Raw genomic sequence first — 22,481 nt, forward strand, 5'->3', positions numbered from 1 at the left:
AAATTATTTAGTTTGGAATGACTTCCATAAAATGGACGCTCTTCTTCCAAGACTGCTAATCCATTATTGCTGCTGAGTATATTATGAGATACCAGGACAGAAAAGTTCCAAATAAGTGTGGGAAAGATGATTCCCTTTGATCTCTATTCCTGAGGGGGTTTCCCTCCAGACTCACTGCGTATGCAGGAATCTAAGTAACTGCAGGAAAACAGATGTATTCTACAGCTTCCCAGCTGACTCATGGCCTGCACTGAGCCATGTCATGCCTTCATTTTAACAAGGGAATGAAAATGAAAAAAAGGGGAGGGGTAGCTTTTCCCCATATAAGGTTAACCCAAGTAGTAATTTTCAAGAAGTGTCTGTTTGACCCATTCCCCAAAAAGTAAACATCCATGAAGTAGGTTTGTGAGTAATAGAAGATGGTTGAATCAAGGAAGTCCAGTCAAGTGAAATCTTGGAAATTCCACATCAGATCTCAACATTTAAGGCTGAGTGTAGTGCTTCGTCATCCATGTTTCCTGTTATTGCTCCTTGATTTGAAAACTCACCAATTGTTCTGCTCCAGCTCCGGATCCCAAGGAGTGTGACACACACCAAGCTCCAAAAACTCCATTTATTACAAACAGACCCCTTTCAAAATGCAGGCTTTCAGTGCAAATGTCCTTATCAGCCTGATATAAAGTACAAAGAATAAACAAAGTGCGACAAAGTTTGGCAACCAGCCCAGAAACCAAGATGTGATAAGAAACTCACTCTCCAAAATGCTCTGCCTAATAATTAAACGTTGTTTCCAGCAACAATTGCTAACTGTGTGTGACTTAAATAGGCTAAGGGAGTGGCCAATTAGCCCCAAGCCTTACTCTCGAGGAGACCTCCTCCTCCTGAGTAGCCACTCCTGCCTTTTGGCAGCCCTGCGTGCTCGAGCATTGAGGAGAGGCTCCTCCACTTCACTCTCTGCACTTGAAGGAGCCTCTGGAGGTTCTGAAGGCCCTGGCTGAGTCTCTGCCTCTGGCACCACATCCTCTTCAGCCTCCTTGCTGCCCGACGCGAGCGCCGGCTGCACAGGCTGCTGGCGCGACACCACACCAGCCTCCTTGTCGTCGGGATCAGCCACAAGCTGCGCAGGCCGCTGGTGGGCCACAACACCAATAGAATTCAACATTAGAGCCTGGCTGATGAGCAGTGAGGTCTTGGCACAAATTGGCCAAAAAGCTTTTGTCTGTTTCTAAGTTGACTCTGTCAAAGGGGAAGGGGAGAGTTTGATGCCCCAATTTTCAAAGGGCCACCCGTCCTGATCAATTAAGCTGAACATCGACTGCTCTGTCTGGTAGCAGAATTCATGCAAATGTCTTTCTTGTTACCTTACAGGTAATTTATGAAGAGGCCAGATGAGATTGGGTAGAATTGGGGTTTTTACCTTTATCACTAACTACTGTTACTCTTAAATCTGGGGGCGTAGATTCTGTTAAAGGGACGCAGTGGCCCAGTGGCTAAGATGCTGAGCTTGTCGATCGAAAGGATGGCAGTTCAGCGGTTCGAATCCCTGGTGCAGCGTAATGGGGTGAGCTCCCGTTCCTTGTCCCAGCTTCTGCCAACCTAGCCGTTCGAAAGCGCGTAAAAAATGCAAGTAGAAAAATAGGGACCACCTTTGGTAGGAAGGTAACAGTGTTCCGTGTACCTTTGGCATTTAGTCATGCCGGCCACATGACCATGGAGACGTCTTCGGACAGCGCTGGCTCTTCGGCTTTGAAACGGAGATGAGCACTGCCCCCTAGAATCGGGAACGACTAGCACATATGTGTGAGGGGAACCTTTACCTTTTTAGATTCTGTTACTATAATAAAATAGAATTCTAATATTTCTTGTGGTGTCTGTTTCTTAGGGTGGCCTGCCTTGAAGGGCTGACCTGGAGTTCCTTGCTCATGCGTGTATTTATTTTACGAACATACAGGGCACTTTTTGTTCCATTTGCAATGCAAAATCTTCTCAAAACCGTAAATCTTCAGAAAGACTCTAGCAGCCAACGACTGTTTTAGTAGGGACACCCTGATGGGATGATCAGAAATAGTTGCCGCATTTTCTTGAAAAGTGACTGGCTGATGTACCATAACCAGTCTTTCTAAGATGCAGCTGTACCTGGGTCCCCCACATGGTGCTTACAGACCTTGGGGCTCCCAAGGCTGCCTATGCTATCTGATTTGTCTAAAATATGATTTTAATTTAAAAGGAGAGTGAAATGATAGCACACCGTAAAGCAGTTTGCCAGCCTGAAGCACAATTAATTTCCAAGAATGTTGGTGGGCCCCACATATATGATCAAATTGTTATAAAGTAATGAGCAACCATGATGCAGCAATTTATCTCTTTCATAATTTCAGATTTGTCCACAAGCCCCACAAGGTTATGATCTTAAGATCTTGTCTTAAGATATGCTTTTTATTAAATCAAGGTTGCCGATCAAGAGTTAGTCCTTGTCCTCCAAACTACCTGAATATGCATTCTGTGGTGTACGTAACATCTCTATATAATACACTAGGATTGTTTTGAAAATGGAGAAGTAACTGTCTGATGTAGAAAAAGTTTGCTGAAGATAAAAAGTGTGCAATTCATTGAGGATAGATAGGATTAGGACTTTATTACGGAAAGTACTTTTAAAATTGTTAAGTCTTTTCACCTTGATCAGATTTGCTGATCAAATTGATTACATCACATTATCTTCTGCTTCAATATCTACAGAAAGATCTTTCAGTTGGGGATTTAGAACAATTTCCCAGCTCCTTAAAAAATCCTCTGGTGGCTAGCTGTTATATGAGGATGAATGTCACAAAACAGAACAAAAGCTTTTCAGAGATCAGCTTGGCATCTCTGCCCTAATTATCCAGAGTTGTGAGGGCAATGGGCGGTTCTAAAGATGGATGGACAGATAGAAAGACAGAAAGATCTGAGTCCTAGGGTGTCTCGATATAGAATAGAATAGAATTCTTTATTGGCCAAGTGTGATTGGACAGACAAGGAATTTGTCTTTGCTCTCAATGTACATAAAGAAAAAATAAAATATATTCATCAAGAATTATAAGATACAACAGTGATAGTCATAGGATATTAATAAGCAATCAAATCATACTAAGAAACAGTAAAAACAATATAGGTTGTAAAGATACAAGCAACATGGATATAGCCATAAGTGGGAAGAGATAGGTACTAGTAACGCTGAGAAGAAGATTGGCAGATTCCATGCTTAGCTCAATTACTTTTAATTAAAAATCACATGTAAAAATATCATGCTGTAAAGCCAAGCCCCAAGCCTCTAGCCCCATTTAAAGAATTCTTCCCGACTCTTTATATGCTATACTTATGAAATAAAATGATAAGGAGTTCGCAACCCAATACTTGATCTTCCCAGAATAGGACAAGGTCAGCAGAAGTGGTAAGGAGAAAACTAAAGCAGGTGATTGGGAATATTCTCATTTGTTTGCCTTCTGGTAAATCCCATCTACAACCCCTGGTAATTTCTGAAAATGCCCATAAAGTGCTTTCAGAATCTACCAGCATGAAAAAAGTATGAATACCTCTGCTCTGCCAGATGGTTGAGTATTGGTGTGCCACCCATAAAACCTTGATGATAATTGCCTCATTAGTTTTCATTTAAAAGGCTGAAACGAGAGAGCTTACCAGCTGGTTTAGGAAAACTCAGTTGAATTTAGTAACGTTTCACCCAGACTTAATTTCGAATGGGTAAACTGTTGATCACAGCTGAATTTGCTTAATATATTCCTGTTGTTGAAAACTTGCAAGAGAAAGTGCTTACCGTCATGTCGCATACTCTCCTTCATCTGGTCTTGAGGCAGTCCCAGATGTGAGACTTTAGGTTTGTTGTAGATGGTCCAGAAGTTGTTCTGTTCAAGCAAGGAACTCACATACGTAACTGCGCAGATCAGAAAGAAGTAATCTAGATATTGCTTCTGTCTCGGATCTCATGATTTTCTTGCTTGATCTTTGTGCTTACTCTTGAGGTTGCTCTACTCCTTTGTTGAACGTTAAATTCCACACCTCTGCCTTTTTTTTTTTTTTAATGAGTATGCTTTGTGGCTTGGTGCTTCTTTTATCTATAAACAACCATTCTACTGATAGTAGCAGTAGTCGTTCAAGAATTTATAAAGCGCCCTAAGATTTTAATAACTATACAGATGGGTTTATCTGTGCTTCAGTTGGAACCCACACAAAGTAATTTAGTTACGCAAATATCTGTGCAAACGTGTTCACAGGATGTTTGGCAAGATGGTGCATGCAAGTCAGCAAAACGGGCTTGTAAATGAAGCCGGCGTGTTGGTGTATCCAATTATGAACCTTGCACAAACGGTTGCAACTTCCAAGTGGCCTATATTTACTACAAAATGGATTGTATGAGGAATGTACAGTTTGTCTGGGGTGGGAATTAAGGACACTGTTAAGCTCTAGAATAGCATGTGGATCACCACAGTCCAAAAATGAGCATGAACAAAAACATAGAAGTATGATGTGACATGCTATGACATGCTATGAAATGATATATGATACCATCCATAGAGCTGAGAAAGGATCGATGGGATGATATCCTCATTCAAAACAGTTGAAGTATAACCCAGTATTTATTTTAGGATTTGTGGGTTTCAACACTCAATTGGGCTCCAGCTTCCTCAGTTGTGCCAAGATGGTAGGGTAGACTAAAGCATTGTGCATGTACCTTGCGTGGTGCATTCTACAAGTAGACCTCACCTTACGACCACAATTGGGACCACAATTTACATTGCTAGCAAGGCTGTTGTTAAATGAATCACACCCAATTTTACAACCTTTTTGCCACAGTTGTAAGCAAATCACTACAGTTAAGTGAATTATGTGATAGTTAAACACATGTGGCTTCTCCCATTGACTTTGCTTGCTGGAGGCCAATAGGGAAGGTTGCAAGTGGTGATCATATGACCCCAGGATGCTGTAAATGTCATAGACGCAAACAAGTTGCCAAATGCCCCAAAATTGATCACATGACTGTGAGTATGATGCAGTGGTCATAGTGTGAGAACTGGTCATAAGTCACTTTTTCATGCAGTTGTAACTTTTAGTCACTAAATTGTAATGTAAATTGGTTGTAAGTCAAGGATTACCTGTACAAAGCTTTGAAGCCTTCATCATATATAACTGCCTTAAGTAGAACTGCATCACAAATCTACCTGGAAGCTTCTGCTGTTGTAGATGATGGTCACCAGATTTTATGGTGAAATAATAGCTTTAGCAACTCCTACATGGAATTCTAGAACAGGGATCTCCAACCTTGACAACTTTAAAACTTGTGGACTTCAAGTCCCAGAGTTCCTCAGCCAGCTTGAAGTCCACAAGTCTTAAAGTTGGGAGTTGAAGTCCATAAATCTTAAAGTTGCCAAGGTTGGAGACCCCTGTTTCAGAAGTTACTTCTTATCTACTTTTAGATAAGAAGGACTGCAGTGGACAAAGCTTTCTTTTCTTTGAGACTTGGATTTTTTGAATATGATTGTAGTTAAACCTCAATTGATAATAATTGTCCTTGTTCCAGTCTAAAAGGAGCAGAAAGATATGCTGCAAATACTTGGTGGAAAGTTGGCAGATTTTAGAGGCACTGTCAGCAAGTCTTCTGGGAATTGCAAAGAATGTTTGAGCCAACAGGTTGTAGATTGCTCTCCATTTTTCAAGTCCTTGCAGGAAATGAAATGGTTTTACAGAAAATGTCTGTAAAAGTGGTACCTATTAGTCTACTTGGCATTTACATCCTTTCAAACTACTAGGTGGGCAGGAGCTGGAGCAAGGAATGGGAGCTCACACCGTTGCATGATGCTCGGATCTCAAACTCAGGCTGTCAGCTCTCTAGCTGACAAGTTTAGTGCCTTTAACCACTGAGCCATCGCGACAGACAGACAGACAGACACACACACACAAAATCTTAATTCTAGAAATTTTGAAAGATGTTCTCTCCCATTTTCCTTTTATTTTATGTCTCTAGGGATTCAGATTTGTTCTTACTTGATACTCGTACAATTTGGGCTGAAGAAGAAGGTTGGCTGGTATTTGATATTACAGCAACTAGTAATCACTGGGTGGTAAATCCGCAGCACAATCTTGGCCTGCAGCTATCAGTGGAGAGTATAGATGGTGAGTATAAGAAAATAACATTTTGGCAAATCTTTTACAATTTGTGCTTGGGATAATAACCAGTTGTATTTAGAGATGGTGTTACTTTCATGTGTCCCCCTGGTAGAGAGGATGGTTGTTTATTCAAAGGTGTCCTCTGTTGTAAGGCTGCATGACCTATATCTGGATGAAGATTCATAAAAAGGAAAACAAGGTCCTTGGTTAGTTATTGTCTTCTTCACTGATTTAACTTCAATTATTCTCCTTTATCTCTCCCAAAATGGTTTTTAAACCTGGTTTAGACTTTCCATTGGCTCTCCAAAGATTATTATGTGCACCTGGAAGTCATTTTAGCTAAACCCTTTAGATCAAGTAATTTCTTGTTTTGTTTTTGCCTCTGGTGATACAAAGAAACTATCAGAATCCGACATCTTCCTCCTTAGACTGAATGAAGACTAATAAGAACAAGCTAAATTTGTTAATGTAAGAAAAGTACATGTGGGCGTTGACTTGAGTTTTATGACTATTTCATTCACCTCATGGAGATTTGAGTCTAGATGGGATGGTTTTGAAGGCATTTTGAAGTTCTAACTGAAACATAAGCTCACATTCAATAGTAACTAGACAACTCATGACCTATTTGGTCATCGTTTCAGAGATATTTTCTTACTTAAACAGGGAAACAGAATGACCAAGGCAGAAAATCAGTGAGAGTGGAAATAACTTCTGACTTCCTGATAGCTAGTTCATGGTTGACTACCTTTGGCAGCCATTGGTGGGATTGATGTACCCAGTCTCCAGAAAGCTAGGATGGGAATGGTCTGTTGAACTTCTGGATGGCAGTACGTCAGCACTGAAGCTACCATAATTTTTCCAGATTTCAATTCCATGGGATTTTGGACACATTCTTAAGATAGTAAAATTGGTTAAAAAATTGTCACCCTATAATGCACTGTTTCACCCAGGTTAGGTTATAGACATAGTATATAGATCACAAATTCTACCTTGTTTCCCCAAAAATAAGACATCCCCTGATAATGAGCCCAATTGGGCTTTTGAGCGCATGCACTAAAATAAGCCTCCCCCTAAAAATAAGCCCTCCCCAAAAATATTTAAACACAGCTGGAATTCAGGTAAGACGGCAAGAGGAGCCCCATCTTGCTTCATGCCCCCCAAAATAATAAGACCTCCCCAAAAATAAGGCCAAACACTTATTTCGGGGTTGAAAAAAATATAAGACCGGGTGTTATTTTCGGGGAAACATGGTATTCTTTGATAGTTAAATCCAACAATGGTAGATGGAAGGAAGGAACAATGGTAGAAGGAAGGAAGGAAGAAAAAGAAAGAAGGGAGGAAAGGAAGAGAAAGAAAGAAAGAAAAAAAGAAAGAAGAAAGAAAGAAAAGAAAAGAAAGAAAAAGAAAGAAGGAGAAAGAAAGAAAGAAAAAGAAAAAAGAGAGAAGGGAAGGAGGGAATTTTAGTGAGTTTTTGTTTATTCTTAAAAAGTTTGGTTAAATGAAGCAATGCAAGAAAGGCTAAAGTAATCCATTAGCCTCAGGCATTCTGTTATCTTCTAAGTCCGTGAATGCTTTCCTTCCTGACATTATATTGGAGCAATAGCTGACTTTGTAAAGTTAACTTGATTTCTTACATGCTCATTCATATCCTGTTTGTCTCATTGCAGTGGCAAGTTGAAGAAAACTCTTATGCAGCTTGATACTAGACATACATGCTGGGCACTAAATCCGGTGCAATTTATTGGCCTCCCTAGCTAAGGAAATGTCCAATGAATGTAGACTAAGAGCCATAGCTAGTTTAAAGCATATTTGCATCTTGTCATCTGAATGAAGGGTATTGCTTTAAAATTAATATAACTATATTTTTCTCTAAAGACTTCGTGAGAAATCATCAGAGTGACTGCAAAGGAACTTCCACTATAATGAGATTAGAGCCCAAGATAGGGAGTTACTAGATATAGGAATGAGAGCTTTTTTTTCTTCTTTTACTTAAAACAGGGGTCCCCAAGCCCTGGGCCACAGGCCACTACCAGGCTGTGGCCTAGTCAGAATCAGGCTGTGTGACAAGCGGGCTGCTGCGCAGACATGTGCACTAGCCAGGGGTGGGTTCTACTTACCTTTACTACTGGTTCGCAACAGGGCCACGCATGCGAGCTTCACGTGTGAACTCGCACACTCTTCTGCGCAAGCACAGAAGCATTTTCATGACGTCAGGGTCAGTGGGCGGAGCCTCTTGTTGGTTTTACTACCGGTTCTATAGAACCGGTGCAAACCGGGGGCAACCCACCACTGGCGCTAGCCCACTGTTCATCCGGCCCAGTTCCCCTCTCCCCGAGCTGCCAAGCCGCAAAGATTGTGGACCGCTGAATTAAAAGATTTATTAAATTAAATAAAATCTATTTCTTAAATTATCTATAAAATACCATTTAAGAAAGAAAACGATGACTGCTAAATCCTGTGTCAAATTTTCCAAATCTATACTTCCGATATTTAAGAATGAATGATTTGGCCTGAACAACTGAATAGATTAAATATTATTGATATTATAAGCATTATTGACTAAATGGGTATGCTAGGGAGTTTTAAAAATTGCCATATTTTTGGTGACTACCGTGTGCCCCAGAAATCCACTGGTATTATTTGGAATTGGTATGAATAAATTTCCTCTGAAAAATCCGTCCTGGCAGTTAAATGATGATGAGATGGTCTCACAAAGTGTTGATAAGTTCCTTTGCATTACAAACTTGGGGGCTAGATCTCTAAAGCATTTAAGAGCATTCATGTATCCTGTTCCACATCCAATCAGTTTGTCTGATTATTAAGATAGACCGTCTGATTTTCAACAAATCCTAAGTCCCTCAATACACTCTACTTTCACCAATCTCTGGAAGGCTACTAGACAGGGGTCTAATCTAGCTTCCAAGCTGAGGTTGTTCCATGAACAGGAGCCATCACAGATCTTCAGGCCTCAACTTTACTTCCCCAAAATGGACCACCATTAGCCCCTTCCTTTGGGATACTCATATTGGACAGATCCCAATAATACTTGGAGCTGAGCCCCAAAGGGCTTCATAGGATGAAACCCAGAGGTTGTATTCAGCAGGTTCTGACCAGTTCTGGAGAACCGCTAGTGGAAATTTTGAGTAGTTCAGAGAACCAGTAAATATCACCACTGACTGGCCCCGCCCCCATTTATTCTCTGCCTCCCGAGTCCCAGTTGATCGGGAGGAAATGGGGATTTTTCAATAACCTTCCCCTGGAATGGGGAGGGAATGGAGATTTTACAGTATCCTTCCCCTGCCATACCCACCAAGCCATGCTACACCCACCAAGCCACACTCACAGAACCGGTAGTAAAAAATTTTGAATCCCACCACTGATGCAACCTGCAGTGTGAATTGTACCCAGAAACATATTTGTAACATATGCCAGGGCCATTAATGTCGGTGTACTAACCAGCAAATGGGCCACTATATTCTGAGCCAACTGCAACGTTAAAGTAGCCCCATGTAAAGACCGTTGCAGTAGTCCTCAAAATTATCTTTGGTTTACATAAGACTAAACAAATTATTTGTGATGTCTTTTAATAAGAAAAAGCTGTTTCTGTCTATCTCTCAAATGGATGTTTTCTGGAAACACACCAGCTTTTATTTTAGGACATTTTTATTTTCAACTAATAACTTTCCAAGGAGAATTCTAGTCTGTTGGACTTAGTTTTATGGCTCTTTTTAAAAACAAAAAAACAGGAGCACATTAAATTATAAATGGTTGAACTCAAGAAACTTCCCCCACCACATTTGGTTTTTTTTTTTAAAGAAACCAAAGAGTAGGAGAAATTCATATTGGAAGTTGACCTGGAGTAACGTAGCTTTAATAGAGGTAATTGCTTTAGCAACGGCAAATTTCAAAATGGAAAATGATTTTTTTTTTAATTGAGCCATTTCTTGTATGAAACGTCTAGCATTAATTTCCATTGGAATAGCAATAGCACTTAAAAGCAATTAGTGCTTTACAGCATACACACTCAATGGTTTACAATGTTAGCATCTTGCCCCCAACAATCTGGGTCCTCAATTTACCAACTGGAAGGCTGAGTCAACCTTGGTCTCTATCAGGATCGAATTCTTGGCTGTGAGCAGAGTTAGTCACAGTGGTGGAATTCAAATTCTTTTACTATCGGTTCTGTGGGCGTGGCTTGGTGGGAGTGGTGTGGCTTGGTGGGCGTGGCAGGGGAAGGATATTGCAAAATCTCCATTCTCATCCTACTCTGGGGCCAGCCAGAGGTGGTATTTGCTGGTTCTCCGAACTACTCAAAATTTCCACTACCGGTTCTCCAGAACCTGTCAGAACCTGCTGAATAGGATCCCTGGTTAGCCAGAGGTATTGTATTCTAACCACTAGTGTCAACATGCATGTTCATTGGAGGCTTCCATTATTATTGGCATAACTGGAAAATAGGCAACATTCATTTGCAAAACTAATTTGCGTGTCTTCCCTTCTTTCTCTTTCCACTTAGGACAAAGCATCAATCCCAAGTTTGCTGGTCTCATTGGAAGGCATGGTCCACAAAACAAGCAGCCATTTACGGTGGCCTTTTTCAAAGCTACCGAAGTGCACCTCCGAAGTATCCGTTCTACAGGAGGTAAACAGCGGAACCAAAACCGTTCAAAGGCACCTAAAAATCAAGAAGCCTTTCGAGTGTCAAATCTTGGAGGTATGCAAACATTAGGTTTGTGATTTCCATAAAATTAATCTTGGGGGATTAAGTTAAGAAAATAAAGTTGTTTCTGGTAGTTTTGTCTCCTTCCTAAATTGTTTTTTATCTTAGCTGAGAAGAAACGAAATCCGAGCATGGCTTTCTCTGCTGTGAACATGCTTGGATGTTGAGAAATGCTTCTCTGCAACCAACTAGTTATCAAACACAATGAACTCTACTACACAATTGGAGTGTGTAAAACGTTCTTAGGTCAGAATAGCCATTTTGAGCATTCTAAATCTGAAACAAAATGACCCTTTGAATTCAGCACAAAATAGGGACGTTGCTTTCAGTGTTCACTCTAGAAAAGAAAAAGTATCTTGCTCCCGATGTTTCATCTGGAGGTCACTTTCTTACAGCTAAGGACTATATCCTGGGCTCTTCAGGTATGATGCTTGGAAAACTAGACCAAGGGGCTGAATTTTTATTGTTGTACAGTTTTGCAACAATAATATAGACCAGGGGTCTCCAACCTTAGCAACTTTAAGATTTGTGGACTACACTCCCAGAATTCCCCAGCCAACATGGCTGGCTAAGGAATTCTGCGAGTTGAAGTCCACATGTCCTCAAATTGCCAAGGTTGAAGACCTCTGATATAGACAATGTCTATATTATGAAGAGAAAGCTATAGAATATGTACCTAGTCACACTTCCATGAAGGAACCTTACCAGTTTTGGTTTTCAACGTATGGCAGTTTTATGATTGGCCATCACCACAATTTTGTGCTTGGGAAGAAAGGAAGGAGGGAGAGAGAAACGAAGGAAGAAAGGAAAGGAGGGAGGAAGGGGTCGGAGAAGGGAGGGAGAGAGGGAAAGAAGGAAGTTATTGGATTTGGGAATTGCACCTGTGCTGCAGTGTAGAGATTCTATGCTTTCACAAATTTTCTTCAAACTCTCTTCACCTTTCTACTACATCTGTTGTTTAAATGTTTATAGAATTCAGATCAATACATTAATGTGTTGGAGGAATATTAAGGAACCATTAATATGTAGGTTTTATGGATTAATTTTTGGCATCCTTTTAATCTCTTATTTATTTATTTATATCTCACTTTTATTATTTTTGTAAATAACTCAAGATGGTGAATATACCTAATACTCCTTCCTCCTCCTATTTTCCCCACAACAGTAACCTGGTGGGGTGGGGGTGGGGCTGAGAGATACATAAATCCTTCTAGGGTTGCATGGGATTCTATTACACTGTTTATAGATATTGTCATGATTTTAGAAAAATATTTCAAAAAGTCGTGTATGCATGTAACTACATTCCCAGTGCTAGTCTATGCATTATTAATAAAATTGTCAGACTGATTGCTGCAAGACAGTTGGTCTAACTTTGCTTTGCCTTCTTTTTCTGCCCAACGCTCTCCAACTCAGAAAACAGCAGCAATGATCAGAGGCAAGCATGCAAGAAACATGAACTCTATGTCAGTTTCAGGGATCTTGGCTGGCAGGTAATGCTACTTTTTTTTTACTTGGAATTAGAGATCCTAATAATAGGTTGTGCTTTAAGTCTACTAATTTTCAAGTGGGTAACGTGATTTCCTTTTTCTATTATGTCCAAAATTGTAGAAAAACAAAAGCCAAACCTGTTTTGACAGGTAAAATCATGCAGGTTTCCATGTTGCTTGCAAATAATTCCAGGGCAAGCTTTCTTTCCTTATACCCCGTTTCCCCGAAAAGAAGCCCTAGCACTTTTTTTGCGCTTAATATAAACCCTATCCCCAAAATAAGCCCTACTTAAGAACCTGCGCAGCCAGACAGCTGGCCACCCATTTTGTCTGGTTGCTCATGGTGCTGCAGCCATGAGGCGAGGTGTTGTGATGGTGGAACTGCTCCACATGCCCCGCAGCAGCTTACCTCAGGGCCCTCACAGACAGGCCATCCACAACCCGACACCTGCCTCGCAGCGGCAGCACCAGCAGTCATGTGCAGCAGCAGCCCATATGGCCACCAGCCCACTTCTTCTGCTTGCTCACAGCCACAATAGAGCAGGAAGCCTAGTGGTGTTCTGGTGCCGTGGCCACGAGGCGAGGCAGGTATTGGGCCATGGGTGGCCTGGCTGCGGGGGGCCTGAAGTAAGCCAGTGCAGAGCATGTGGGGCAGCTCCACTGCTCAGCATCCTGACCCCTCCGCAAGCAAGCAGAAGAAGTGGGCCTCCCGTACATGGGGAAAAATGAATAGGAGTCTCCCCCCCAAAAATAAGAAAATAAAATAAGGCCCAGTCTTATTTTTGGGGAAACATGGTAGTAGATTCAGTTCCACTAATGTATTTATCTATTTATTTTTAATTTCTATATCAAATCTGGAGATCGCCCATCTCACTTGAAGAGCCACTTTGAGTGGTGTACAATTATAGCGTAAAAATCATGTGCGTTTTAGTCCAATAGGAGGCAGTGTAAACGGGAATGAAATAATTAAAATTAAAAAGGCAGAGGAAGGGCCTTCGAGGTACTGATCAACACCAAAGTTGTGTGTCTATGGAGAGTCTCAGTTGGTTTTCTTTGAACAATACCAAAGTTGTGTGTTCCTCTGCGAACCCCAAGTGAGTCGGCAGAGCCAGGTCTTCAATTTTTTGGGGGGAAATGCCATGCCAGGGGGCCTGCCTCGTTTTTGGGGTTGGGGGGGAGTGTATTCCAAAGGGCAGGAGTGATGTGAGAGAAGGCTCTCTTCCTGAACCATGCCAGAATTTTAAATTTCTTTATAAACCAAAAGAATCAGTAATTTTAAAGCCACCTTTAGTGGGTAGGGCTGAGAGAAAGGGATTGGCTCAAAGTCAGCCAGATGTTTCTCATGCCTAAGATGGAACTAGAACTCACAGTCTCCCAGTTTGGTACCTTAACCACTGATAAGGAATGGATACAAATCTAATAATAGGGGTTTTGTTTTGTTTTTTTTAAAAGAAGAAGTAAAAAAACGTCATTCTAATACAATGTGTCTCTACCTCAGCAACTTTAAGAGGTGTGGACTTCAACTCCCAGAATTCCCGGTTCAGCATTAGGGGAAGCAATTAAAATTAACACTGCTCTAGGGGAAACAGGGAAAAAATCCACAGCAACCCCATCGGAGTTGATACCCTTGTACTGGGTCTAGGGATAAATGAATGTGCCTGTGGCAGGAAATGAAGCTTAAGCTTTGTTAACCCTCTCTTTGATCTTTAGATGATAGCACAGACCAGAGACTTTAATTTAGGCCTACATAATCCCTAAACTGTTTTAAGCTAAAGTAAACCTCCCCTAACCCCCATCCTTTTTATCATCGTTCTTTTATTGCAACTTTTAAAAGAGAAACACAGGGTGGGGGGAAACAATCTAGAGAAATAAATTAAAATAAAAACAATATTATCTAACCAATTCAGTTTTAAATTCCCATTTAAGTGAAAGTCCTATATCTATACAGATGAATTTCAAGAATTTTGGGGGCCGAAAAAAAATGATGATGTTTAGCTTATTAAATCCTCTCCATCTCTCTGCCTCACCCAGGACTGGATCATCGCTCCAGAAGGCTATGCTGCTTATTACTGCGAAGGAGAATGTGCTTTTCCATTGAACTCTTACATGAATGCAACAAATCATGCTATTGTACAGACACTGGTAAGTTTATCTTCAGCGTCTTTCGCAACAGTTCTGTAGCCTGATCAGTGTCATTCCATTAAAAGAGAAAGTATAAGAGAGGTGAACTATATGGATTTCAGGAAAGTAAAATAATCATTAACTACACATTAGCATTTCTTATATCTTCAATTTGGTAATTTGTCTGATACCAGGGTAGACGGTATTTGGTGAACTCTGTGGAGTCCTTGGTGCTCTCTGAGCTTGGTGTTTGCTTGCAAACCTTTCATTACCAAACTAGGTAACATCATCAAATTTAAATCATGTATCCACAATTTGCCATTGTTAACTAGGATGGCAGTTTCTGTCCTCTCCTCCTCTTGCCCTGTTGGGTATGATAACTGTTTTTATTCATGCTAAGCAAATATATCTTACTAGACACATTTTTCTTGTAGCAATATACTTCTCATATTTCCTCAAAAAACTTGACATAAGAAAAATTTGAGCGATATTTTCTATCATCACAGATTATCAGGAACTAAAATTCCATGGGAGAGGATATTGGGTTACTCTGAGATTATAAACTAGATCTAATTATTAATTGACACTATGAGTAAAGACCTTGCAGCTACATTGACAGTTCAGGAATAGCTAGTTCAGCTACTTTGATGGTGGTAACCTGTCTTCTCTGGGCAACACCCAAAGTTGCCATGCAATCAGAGGAAATCAAGTGTTGGTAATAATAGGTGCCAAAACTGGATCTTCTAGTTGAATAATGGGAGGAAACATTGACAGGGTGGAAGAGTGTGAAGCTCAACCAATTAACATGTGTCTATATGTATTTATAATTCACCATAAAAATAAAAAGTGAATAAAAGTGAATTATTTTACCTTTTTAATTATATTTTCACCAAGAATGAGAATTTGAAAAGTACTAAGAAAATAATCCAGATATTTGAGAAACCCAGTGCTGTATCTCTTGGATATAAAATGATCCAATGAAAGCTTTCCCCACAAAAGAGAGGAGGAGAGAAAGAAGTAAAAAGTGGAAGAGAAAGATTATTTTATTCATATCAATAATATCTTCATATCACCAGTTCCCAAGACTAGGAAGAATATCTAAAGAACAGTCACAAATTCACAGAAACAAGTGTTTTCTATGGCTGTGCGAGTTGCATTAATGATAGTGGGGTGTGAGTTGTGTGCATACACCACATACCCACAATACCCACAAACATACACATATATTGCAAATAATATTATTTACCCTAAACATTTACCCAGAAAGCCTTTTATCCTCACCCTTCTTGCTCACTGTCCTTTCATGACTTTCTTATGTAACAACTCTTGTTGATCTTCTGCAAGATCTGTTTCTTCTAAGCCCAGTAATCATAGTCTTCTCAGTACAGAAGTCAAGGTGTCAGCTCTCCTGGCTCAAGTTCCAATAGAACTTGGTGGTAACTGTTGAAAAACCCTGTACCTTTCAATGTCTAGTACCCACAGAGCTTGCTCAATTCAAAGTTCACAGAGCCTGGTGGCGCAGCAGACTAAAGCACTGTTACTAACATCAAGCTGTCTGCAATTACTGTAAGTTCAAATCTCACCAAGCTCAAGGTTGACTCAGCCTTCCATCCTTTGTAAGGTAAGTAAAATGAGGACCCAGATTGTGGGGGCAATAAGCTGACTTTGTATAAATATACAAAAGTATGAAGGCTATTGCTTAACGCATTGTAAGCCACCCTGAGTCTCCGGAGAAGGGCGGCATATAAATCAAATTAAAAAAAAAAAAAGTTCAAAAATGTCTTGTTAATTCTTGCATGGGAATCACCAAATTTGTAGAAAAGGAGATCTTCCAAGTATAAGTGGAAGTGGTTATAACATCAGTGTGGTAGAAACAGAGAAGCAGATATGGAGGGGGAAAGAACCATAGTCCATTTCTGGAAAACTGTCTTTCAGGCTGCAAAATTCAAATGGCCACTAGATGGCAGCAATGAGTTCATCGTTTTCAGTATCTTTCCTGCCATCTAGTGGTTTCCAGGATTCCTACAGTCTCTCTGGTAGCCCAACTGATGTGCTGTTGTGTTCTATTTGTATTTAATATTCAGCTTAAATTCTTGTAAACATCCTGATGTCTCGTACCTTCTTTGCCTCCAGGTTCACTTTATAAACCCCGATACCGTGCCGAAGCCTTGCTGTGCCCCAACACAACTCAACGCCATTTCCGTTCTCTACTTCGATGACAGCTCCAACGTCATTTTGAAGAAATACAGAAACATGGTGGTACGAGCCTGTGGCTGCCATTAACAGCCTAGTCAGGAAAGCTATTTCGGGATTTCAAAATGTGCAGACTGAATTGTTTTTATAAAATAGAGAGGTTTTTTTTTAAAGAAAAAAAATGAGGAAAAAAAAAAGGAAAGCTATCTTAGAAAGAACATTTCTAAATGGGCCAAAGGTTCAGGAATGATTTTTGAGATGCAAGCGCTGCTTTGAACATAGTTGGCTTTAGATTGCACAGAAGCATCTTGGATGAAAATAAGGATGAATTCTAAGAACAGATTTTTTTTTTCTCTGAAAGTGCCTTGTCAAGGAAACAGACCTCTTTTATTTTTTACTTTTCCTTTTTTTCTTTCTTTTTTTTTTAACAAGAAAGCTATTTGAGGTGTATATGAATGAGGAACACATCCATGAGTGCTACAGGTTTATAGATCTCCTTCCTAAAGAAATGCACCACCTGAATTAAAATGTATGAATGAATTTATCTGAATCCACTGGCTATTTCAACCACATTACAAGGAAGATGTGAATTTTGACTTCTTTTTAAAACAAAAATTCCATGGCCTTACATGTTTGAGATGTTCCCTGCCAAGGCAGCTATAAAACTTTTGCAGTGATTCCAGACACTGAGCATGATGTATATATACTGTACTTTCTGCAGCTGGATCTCCTGTTTCCCATTCAAAATGAGCAGGCAGCATTACAAATCCAAGAGTCAGGGCTGTACATAATATCTTTGTATGGCCATGCATAGTGTTCCGTATACAAGCACAGAGACCTCAAGATAAACGGCATACAGATTTGAGTCGCAGTTGGCTGTGTTTAGTGTAATTCATGGAATTGCACAATGAAGCTTCCCGTGTTTGAGAAAACAGGGTTGACAATAGCATTCACTAGAATACTGACAATAAAATTTGCCAATCTTATTTCCCAAGTCACAGTAGCAAACATGCAGATTTACTGTGATAATTGTTTAATCACTTTTTCTGGCAAGATTTCTTCTTTTTCCTATGCTTTAATCCAATTTGATAGGCAAAAGAAAACTCTTAACTATTCAGAAGGGCGAATCTCTTAATGTGCAGGAACAATGCATTCAGCCAATATAGAAATCTTTTGTTTCTGAAAAGTGCCTTCTCCCTTTTCTGTTTTGGCAATGCTAATTTAAATCTTCCTCTAATCTGGAAGGGAGCAGAAAGGTGTAAAAAGTTAATACAATAATTGCTGTTGAATTAAAAGGCTACCATTCATAAGCCATGTTGGTCAGACTAATCTGGATGAAGAGGTGGACAGCTTGTCAATATTTCCATGCTAAATGACATGGAATTGCAACTCGGTTGAACAGTGGTAAGCATTTTGTGATCTCCAGATGCTACTGAATTGTAAGTCTCATGTTTCATTATTAGTCACTGTGGCTCAGAAGCTGGAATTCAACATCTGTAGATCCATGTGTTACCTATTTCTGCACAGATCGTGCGCACAAAATTATTCACTGGATAAAGTTGTTGGGAGAAAGGTACAAGGATAAAGATTGGATAGAGAGGACCGTTATGGGGAACAAACATTAATCAATAACTTGATACCAAGGTAAATAATCCAGGTTCTATCATCAAGTAGAATTGTTTCCAAAACTTGAGAATGTTATTGTTCATCCTCAATTAGCTTGAAGATGCCCATGTACGGCGATATGACTTTTGGTTGGGTTGTATGTTGTTTCAAAAAGAATTTTGACCATTCAGGAAAGTTTCATAGGAGAAGATACCAAGATAAGAACCTACATAGGAAGCCTAAAGGAGCTGAACTCACAAAAGTGTTGAATTTCAAGCTGCAAGTGTAATATGCCATCAGCTAAAGCTACATAAATACCGCACTTGTAATACTGGGTGGAGGTCCTAGTTCAAAAAAAGATGTTGTGGCTAACAAGTGACTGAAGCCATTCAGTTTGTTATAACTGGTGCAAGGTTGCAGATAATAACTCTCAATCACTGGACAAAATCCCATGGAAAGCCATATCTAATCATCACTCGCTTCCAAAAAAATTCAAAGGCTTTTTCTGCATCTAAAGATACTAATGTAGCAGAATCTGTTTCATCCTCTGCTATATGCAGTATGTCACTTATATAATATATGCAAATTATCTGATGCTTGAAAAATTTTGATAAACCCCAACTGGGAAGGATGAATTATGTCTGGTAAGATCTTTTGCAAGCATCTAGCCAGTAGGATAGATAACATCTTGGTGTTCACATTTTTGTGGGTCTTTATCTGGTTTTAAAATGTCATAAAATTATGATGTAATTCATCAACCTTAAATTTTACCTCATTGTATACCGCCCAAAGAATAGAAACCCACAAACCTGTGCATACCTTATATACCAGTGCTTCTCAATCTTGGCAACTTGAAGATGTGTGGACTTCAGCTCCCAGAATTCTCTAGCCACCATAGCATTTTTGGGGTCTGTCATAACTTCCAATGGTTGCTAAGTGAGTGGTCATAAATCGAGGACTACCTTTATTTTTTTTTTCTGGTCTCCCTGAATATGAGAGAGATGTTTCTTCCCTTCTTCCTGCTAATAAGGCTTAATTAATGAAGTTAATTTGCCGCAATAGAACACAGAAAGTATTTTATCCCATAGTGCCTAAGTAATTTCTTGGATTTGTTCCCACATGATGAATTGCTGGTTTTTAAAATAGGAGGAGGATGGGTCTACCAAAGACTCTGAACCACGAAAGCTAACTTCTAAATAATCACATATATATGTGTACATATATATATATATATATATATATATACACACACACATACATACTGTATATATACTGTATATATGTGATATATATATAGGATGTTGGGAACAAACCTTATTGATTCACATTGCCTTGCTATCTGTGAAGTCATGCTTGGAAATGTTTTAGACTGGGTGGCTGTTAGGTGGAAAAGGCCCAAAGTGGACTTTCTACTGTTTGAAACCAGCTTGTTTCATATACCAGTAGGTAGAATGATTGTGGGGGTAGATCCCAATGGGAAACTAAAGGGACTAGTGTGATTTTCAAGCATCCCTCCAATTAGAGCTGATTCTAATCCTTACCTTTTCTCTCAGTCAGTATATTTTTGGATCAGATTAACTTCCCTTCACCTGCTGATTAAGTCAGGAGGTCAGAGTCCTAGCATATTTTTATATAGATGCTTACACCAGCTTCATATGTCTTTCTAGGGCAGGGGTGTTAAACTCGCGTCGTCATGTGACGTATCACGACTTTTCCCTTCACTAAACTGGGCGTGGGCGTGGCCAGCACGTGACGCATCTGGCCCATGGGCCGCGAGTTTGACAGCGCTGTTCTAGGGTTTGATGAACCTCCTTCAGGGAACTTTTTTTTTTTAATGCTATACTAGATTTTTTTTTAAAAAAAATGTGTTTTTCCTGAGCCCTTTACCTTCAGGCTGTGTTGGGACAACAGAAGCAGGATTCCTGGCCATCATGTGATCATCATTCTGAACATTGTAGTCCTAGTTTATACAGAGGACACCATCTTAGGGGAGACTGCCTTATGAGTATGTATATAATATATGGGTGATCTGTAGTGTCTTCTCTTCCAGATTATGTTGGTAAATATTCTGGAAGAAAACCTTCACGAATGAGTTCAGCCTCTTTATGTGTATTAGGGGAATAATATTCCTAGGGTCATTTCCCTTCCCAACCTTTCAAAATAAATGGCCTTTTTCTTTGGGTTAATTTCTGTTTAAATTCCATTCTTTGTACATGTTTTTGTAAATAGTTTTCACAAAAGCCAAAAAAAAAAATTATTTATTTCAGCCTCTGTATTTCTTTTCTCAGTCGCATTTGGGAAAAACAAAACCAACCAAGCAATCGACAAAAAAAAAAAAAAAATCATCTCTCATTTGAAAACATGTTGTTTCTTTATTTAATAAAATATTTATTAACAACTGCTGGTGAAACAAATAAATGTTTGGGGACTTTTTATTTCCTTACAGCAGTTGTTTTTAGATGGTTGTTTGTACAAATTAATCAAATAAATCATTGCCATTTTATGTGGCTTTAAAATGAAGCCTCTCTTGTGATGTTTTTATGTGGTTATTGCGCTTCCTTTTCTTCTTCACAGGCCCATCCTGTAAATGTTCCTTTGAGTTCAATGGGTTTCATTGTCAGGGCAATGTAATCCCATTCAAAGAGCCACAGATGAATGAAGGTTACAATTCCTCATTTATGTACGTCGGTATAAGCTCCATGTAACACAAGGAGATTTTCCTTTGAGTAAAGAATGGAATGGAATGGAATGGAACAAAATTATTTATTGGCCAAGTGTAATTGGATGCACAGTTTGTCTTTGGTGCATAAGCTCTCAGTGTACATACAAGCAATAAGTGATAAATCATGATCATGGTCGTCATAAAAATACATTCATCAAAATCATAAGATACAACACTTAGTGATAGTCATAGGATACTAAATAAGTAATCAACATAAATCATACTAAGATACTAAATAAACAATATAAATCATAAGATACAAGCAACAAAGTTATAGTCATAAGAAGATGAGATAGGTAACAGGAAAGATGAGAATAATAGTAATACAGCCTTACTAGATAGTTTGACAGTGTTATGGAAATTAGTTGCTTAGCAGAGTGATGGCATGGGAAGGGGGATGGACGGACGGACTGTCCTAGTGTCTAGTTTTGGTGTGCAGTGCTATATAACGTTTTGAGGGTAGACGTTGAAACAATTTATGTCCAGGATGCGAGGGGTCTGTACATATTTTCACAGCCTTCTTTTTGACTCGTGCAATATACAGGTCCTCAGTGGAAGGCAGGTTGGTAGCAATTGTTTTTTCTGCAGTTCTAATTATCTAATTATTATTATCATTATTATCCACATGCAAATAATTATTCTGCTTATTTGCATGTGGATACTCTAGAAAGGTGGAAAATACATCTATTCCACTTTGACTCCCAAGTCTTCCAGATGGCTTATGACAAAACAAATTAACAAACACAGTCCACAACAAGAAAGATACAAAATTGTAAATAACGATGAGAGGGAGGGGAAAATCAGTTGCAAAAGAGGATAGATTTTTTTTCCCTAAGGCTGGGTTTATTTTATGGAGGAAAATGTTTAAATCATCCAATACCCAAAGCTTTCTGGGTGGTTTATAATAAATACATTAAAAGATGCAATTTTTGAATACAAACATGTACAATAAAATGCAAGATAAAAACTTGAAAACTATGCAGCTGAAAGACAGTCATTCAAAAGCTAAAATAATAGTGTTTCCCCAAAAACAAGACTTCCCTGAAAATAAGCCGGAGTGCTTATATTTTCGGGGAAACAAGGTATGAATTAAAATACAAATAAAAATCAGTTAAGAAGCCAGGACAAATAGATCTTGACCTGGCAACAAAATGATGCTAATGTGAATAACAAGCCTCTCTGAGAAGGGGATTTCACAAATGAGGTGCTACCACTACACAAAAAGATTCCCCTTTGTAGAGGTCTACCTCACCTCCTTTGGTGAGAGGATCTGGAGGAAGGCCTTGTTAGACAAGCTTAAAGTTCAGGTAGGTATATACAGTATGAGGAAAGGTGTTCCTTCAGGTAATCTGGCCCTTAATTGTTCAGGGTAGATCTGGGCAGATCGGCATTTTATGGTCCATGGGCCACATCCAGCCCTTTGGCTGTCCCTGTCTGGCCCATGCTTTCATTTTGAAGGCGATTGCTATCTCTTTTT

At 39.4% G+C, this 22,481-nt stretch overlaps 1 protein-coding gene and 1 long non-coding RNA gene across 3 annotated transcripts in view; one reads left to right on the plus strand and one right to left on the minus strand.

Annotated features, from left to right (window-relative positions):
- The window catches only part of LOC117674859 (uncharacterized), a 42,722-nt gene extending 38,403 nt beyond the window's left edge, over positions 1-4,319 (minus strand). Inside the window, exon 1 of the long non-coding RNA XR_004594015.3 lies at positions 3,809-4,319. This is a non-coding gene — a long non-coding RNA (uncharacterized LOC117674859). The remainder of the gene's footprint in view (positions 1-3,808) is intronic.
- BMP7 (bone morphogenetic protein 7) overlaps positions 1-20,802 on the plus strand; it is a 102,354-nt gene extending 81,552 nt beyond the window's left edge. The window contains exons 3-7 of one of the 2 annotated variants that reach the window (XM_034433071.3): positions 6,014-6,162; positions 10,673-10,870; positions 12,290-12,366; positions 14,395-14,505; positions 16,618-20,802. In XM_034433071.3, coding sequence (XP_034288962.2) covers positions 6,014-6,162; positions 10,673-10,870; positions 12,290-12,366; positions 14,395-14,505; positions 16,618-16,767 — 685 coding nt within the window. In that variant the 3' untranslated portion in view covers positions 16,768-20,802. Of the gene's footprint in view, positions 1-6,013; positions 6,163-10,672; positions 10,886-12,289; positions 12,367-14,394; positions 14,506-16,617 lie in introns of both variants that reach the window. The other variant, XM_087889076.1, reaches the window with a different exon arrangement.
- Positions 20,803-22,481: the final 1,679 nt, after the last annotated feature.

Source organism: Pantherophis guttatus, chromosome 3 (genome assembly GCF_059756535.1).
Source record: "Pantherophis guttatus breed Tessera chromosome 3, ASM5975653v1, whole genome shotgun sequence".
NCBI classification, from domain to species: domain Eukaryota; kingdom Metazoa; phylum Chordata; class Lepidosauria; order Squamata; family Colubridae; genus Pantherophis; species Pantherophis guttatus.